Raw genomic sequence first — 5,105 nt, forward strand, 5'->3', positions numbered from 1 at the left:
TGCACAGAATGTTGTGTTGGTCGTGGAGGGCGCGTGGGACAATCAGAGATAATATGACCGTGCTTCTTGCAATAATTACAAAATTTCATATTACAATTACGAGCGACATGTCCAAACTGTTTACACGAGAAACATTGGACTTGTCGCATATCACGACCTTTACCTCGGCTTTGAGCAGCATATGCAACAGGTTCAGAAGTGACAACATCATGAGACATGGTTCCTTGAGTAAAGAGACGTTGTTCCTCTCGGAGAAGTTCACCAACACATGTATCCAAAGAAGGAACAGGATTTCTGTTCAGCAAAGCACCTCTAACAACCTCAAATTCTGGACGAAGTTTCATGAGAAATTGATCCCGCTTGCTAGTGTCGTACACAGCTTGGACATCCGCGAGAGAGGTCTTGGGAACCGCAACAAATAGAATAGCAGAGTGTTCTGTCCATAAATTCAAAAATTCAGAATAATATTCTTGAATTGACAAATTACCTTGTTTGTAGTTGGCTAACTCTAGCTCCAAATGAAAACGTTTGGCCGTATTGTCTTGGTTGTAGATACGCTTCAAATAGTTCCACATTTCTTGAGCAGTTGAAAAAGAGCGCAAATTATTGATCATATGAGGATCAATAGTATTGAGAATCCAAGAAATAATCTGAGCATCTTTGATTTCCCACGCATCTAAGGCAGTTTTCTCTATCGGTGCCTTCGAAACCCCATCAAGGTGACTCCATAATCCTTTTCCTTTAACATACATTTTGAATTGAAATTCCCAAGCAGCGTAATTCTTGCCAGTAAAACGGACACAAAAGTTGTCTCTTTCTTTTTCAGAAGTCATGCTATTGTACTAAGAAAATAATGATGACAGCAGTACAAAAACAGAGCAGGAGCAGAGAAGCAGGGCAGCAATACAGAAGCAGAGAAACAGGGCAGGAGCAGCAACAGAGAAACAGGGCAGGAGCAGCAACACAAAAACAGAGCAGGAGCAGCAACGCAGAAACAGAGCATCAACAGAGAGACATGCTCACAACGAGAGGCAGACGAAATCACGATGACAATCGACCAAGCAGCAGCAACGAGTAACACGCTCAAGCAAGGATAACCCAAAAACGAATCAAGAATCACGATCTCAGCCGCAACAGCGAGTAACGCACGAAACCAATAGTCGGACAAGGATCTATGAACAATGACGATGAGGATACGCTAGAGGGACTCGGAGACAAACAAGAACCAAGAGCAGCAAAGACGAGTGCGAGATTTCGAGAGCGACTTAGTGGTGTGTCGCTGAATAAACCCCACGATAAACTAGAATCTCACAGGTTTGATCGAACCTGCTGATACCATGTCAGAAAATAGGGTTTGATGCCCTTTTTGCCTTGATATTTCTCGGTATAAATAATCGTTACAACATTTATATCTAATAATTACAAATTAAGAGGATCAAATCAAATCCTGATTTGTCTAACTAATTTTAGAAAGACTGATAAATATAATTATACATTATTATTTATTTCCTGATTCACAAACCCTTATACATTAAACAAACCCTTATGATTATTATGCTGATAACTTTATGTAAACAATGCTAGATTGTGTATCTAAAAACTTAGATATTCATTAAACATCTACTTGCTTTAAAACATTTTCTTTACGTCCTTCTCCATTTTATACATTATTATCATTGAGGTTTGAACTTATTATAGTTTGGTATTTAAGGTTGAAAGATGGTGGAGCAACCTGCTTCCCAAATTTGTTCCTCTACTTTATGACAATGGAGGCCCTATAATAATGGTTCAGGTATGTTTTTTGGTAGAATTGGTTGATTCTATTTGTCTGATTGGCATTATTATACTAGATGTTTGCGAAACATAATATATGTTATAGTATGTTCTGATTTCACATTTCAGAAACAGAAAGTCTATGTAGTTATGTTGGAAAGTGGAAGAATTCCCATAATGGAATTATAGTGATTAGATGGAAAATGAGGAGTCATTCTGAATAGTTAATATGATATGTTTTAGAGGCAAACCACTAATACATATTATTAAAATTATATGTAGAACTAGATTGATACAAGCCCACCCCATTAAGATCACTAACATCATAAGACTTGAAAAACGGTATGAGTCCTAATATTCTAACATTTTTCGTTCTATTTGTTTCTCCAAAACTTGAGTTATGTATCATTTCTTAACATGTAGTTTAAGATAGTTTGTCTTAATACGAAGATATTCCCCAATTGTTGTGAGTTCCTAAATGCTAGAATTTATGTATTGGTATAGGACTTAAAGTTGCCATGTTAGAATATTTTTAAGATTTATGCAGGTCTTCTCTTTTGAATTTTAACCATTTATCTTGTGAAAGGGAGATATAGATTGACACATATGACTGTTTGATACAGATTGAAAATGAGTTTGGTTCTTATGGAGATGACAAAGCATATCTCCGTCACCTGATCACACTAGCTAGAAGTCATCTTGGGCATGATCCTATTTTGTATGTGCTTTTACGTTTTTGAAGCCTATCGCACATCGTTGTTGCACTGATGTATTCTGTTGTAATATGATTTAGTCTTAGTATCTTACCCGCATGTACACTTTTAGAGTGGCCTTTTGAAAGCTGAGATTGTTAAAATCCCAGTTCCCACATCAACTAGATATGTGTCTAGGGGCTGTGTTAAGATCACATATTTGTTAGATAAATAGCCAAAGTACTGCTTATAAAGATTTGGGTAATCCTCCACCCCGAGCTACCTTTTGGGGTTGATTTTCCCTCTATTCCAACATGATATTGAAGCCTATCCTAATCCGACTATTGGGCCACTCATATAGGTGTCTAAACATCACTCTATATGTCAAATCTTGTCCAAGACGTGAAGGGCACATTAACTATATATAGCTAAAATGAAGGTGATATAAGAGAATAGACTCATATACTAGAAGCCATAAGGTTTTGTGTAAAGATGAAATTTCTTGTCGTGGTTTGTTGCTTGGCCCATTGGTGTAGGCCCCCATGCTTTTGGGCTACCTCGAAACTCCCAACAAGAGAGATAAATTAGATAATGTTCAATAGTAGCATTTTGTTAAGTTATATGATATTGAAATTTTTAATGGGTAGGTTGGTTTAAAATTGAAATATGAAATTGAATTTCAACTTCTACTTTAATGCACAAGTATACACCTCAAAATCCTAAATTTAACATGATAATGGAGAAGTGTAATATCTAGGGTAATCAGAGGAAGATCTCCTTTCTTATTATTCATTTCTTTGTGTTTCCCATTGTCAGATACACTACAGATGGAGGGTCCAAGGAAAATCTTGAGAAAGGAACTATTCGAGGGGATACCGTATTTTCAGGTGAAGCTCCGATATACTAAGTGATATTAATAAGGTCTTACAAACATCTATCTTCTCTAATCCCACTCCTTCTCTCCCTCCCTCCTTCCAAACATTAGTCGTTTGTTTCTCTAATATCTCATTAATTTCTTACATTTGGGAGCGTTGCGAATAAGTGAACTGACCTATTTTGACTTCATCTCCATTGCTTTGCCCACATTTGATTGTATAACCTAATATACATATTCTCTTTTTATAGCTGTTGACTTCACTACCGGTGATGATCCTTGGCCTGTATTCAAGTTACAGAAAGAGTTCAATGCCCCGGGAAAATCACCACCTTTGTCAACGTAGGTTTATTTGTATGTATGGATTATTATTTTTGTTTTATCATTCTAAATACTAAGAATGCTTGTCTTATCAGAGAGTTTTACACTGGGTGGCTTACACACTGGGGAGAGAAAATTGCTAGGACTGATGCCGATTTCACTGCAGCTGCTCTTGAAGAAATTTTGAGAAAAAATGGTTCTGCAGTCCTATATGTCTGTCGCAATCTATGCCTCTGTACTGTTTGAAAACCACATTATGATTGATCCTTTTGAATTGGGTCTTCTAATTTTCAGATGGCACATGGTGGTTCAAACTTTGGATTTTATAATGGAGCAAATATTGGTGGTACAGACGAGGCTGACTACAAACCTGATCTCACTTCATACGATTATGTTAGGAATTTTTCAACTCTCATGTTTGCATCTTCTATTGTGAAATGTGGTATGCACATTACAAAATTGACTATCTCATATGCAGGATGCCCCGATTAGGGAAGATGGCGACGTTGACAATTCAAAATTCAATGGTATGGTTATATTTTCTCTCATTTTCAGGCTATCAATACTCTACTTTTCAGTTTGTTGGTTATATTTTTTATAACCTTCCCTTTTCTAGTGTCTAGTGAGTATTTGCATGTTCTTACCCTAAATGTGTTTTCATGATATGCAAACAATAGTTGATAATTGAGTCAAATTGAAACTCGAAGCCTGAGTTGGATTTCCATTTCTGAATTCTCCCCACCTAACAGCATTCCGGTGATATGGATGTCATCTTCTAAGAAAGGGATTTTAATTTTTTTTCCAAGTGAAATATATCATTAGGTTACATAGTTATCATGCTCTACTCTCCACTGTTACATCATGCTAGGGTCCAACAAGTTCTTGAACCACTGTGGTACATAAGATACCGGCACCTTGATTGCAAAATAAGTCCAAAATATTATGTGCATGTGTTACGGACCAAGAGAGGTGGATATTCCACTAGGAGGAAGAGGGTAGTACAGACAGTTAGACAGTTGAATGAGAGTTGTGAGGGTCTAGTTTTGATATAAATAGACAAGGTCTTCAAGGAGGGGCACGTTTGGAGGGAAGCACTCCCATGAGCTTGCTTTGAGTCTCTGACGCCTCTGAGTAATAAAGCATTTTGTTCTCTGTCTTTTCATCTTTCAAATTCTTTAGCTTAGGACCTATCAGCATCAGCATGTAATGAATCTGGAACCTATCGAAACTCCATATGTATTGTGTTGAGAAAAAAGCAAGAGTTATCACAAACATTTGTCCACATTTCAAATGTTCAATCCTAAGTGTGAGGAGTGTGTTGAGATCCCGCAACGGTTAGAGACATGACTAAATTAGTCCTTATAACTTAGAATTTTGCTTTAGGTCTTGCTCAACCCCAAAAAACTAGTTTGTAGGGTGAGGGTTGTCCCCCCCCCCCCCCCCCC

At 37.3% G+C, this 5,105-nt stretch overlaps 1 protein-coding gene across 2 annotated transcripts in view; it reads left to right on the top strand.

Annotated features, from left to right (window-relative positions):
- The window catches only part of LOC101511475 (beta-galactosidase 17), a 13,604-nt gene that overhangs the window by 5,575 nt on the left and 2,924 nt on the right, over positions 1-5,105 (top strand). For both annotated transcript variants that reach the window (XM_004486776.4, XM_027331522.2), the window contains 7 exons: positions 1,712-1,792; positions 2,397-2,491; positions 3,282-3,352; positions 3,591-3,681; positions 3,756-3,873; positions 3,955-4,053; positions 4,139-4,187. In XM_004486776.4, coding sequence (XP_004486833.1) covers positions 1,712-1,792; positions 2,397-2,491; positions 3,282-3,352; positions 3,591-3,681; positions 3,756-3,873; positions 3,955-4,053; positions 4,139-4,187 — 604 coding nt within the window. The remainder of the gene's footprint in view (positions 1-1,711; positions 1,793-2,396; positions 2,492-3,281; positions 3,353-3,590; positions 3,682-3,755; positions 3,874-3,954; positions 4,054-4,138; positions 4,188-5,105) is intronic.

This window comes from Cicer arietinum, chromosome 1 (genome assembly GCF_000331145.2).
Source record: "Cicer arietinum cultivar CDC Frontier isolate Library 1 chromosome 1, Cicar.CDCFrontier_v2.0, whole genome shotgun sequence".
Lineage (NCBI taxonomy): Eukaryota > Viridiplantae > Streptophyta > Magnoliopsida > Fabales > Fabaceae > Cicer > Cicer arietinum.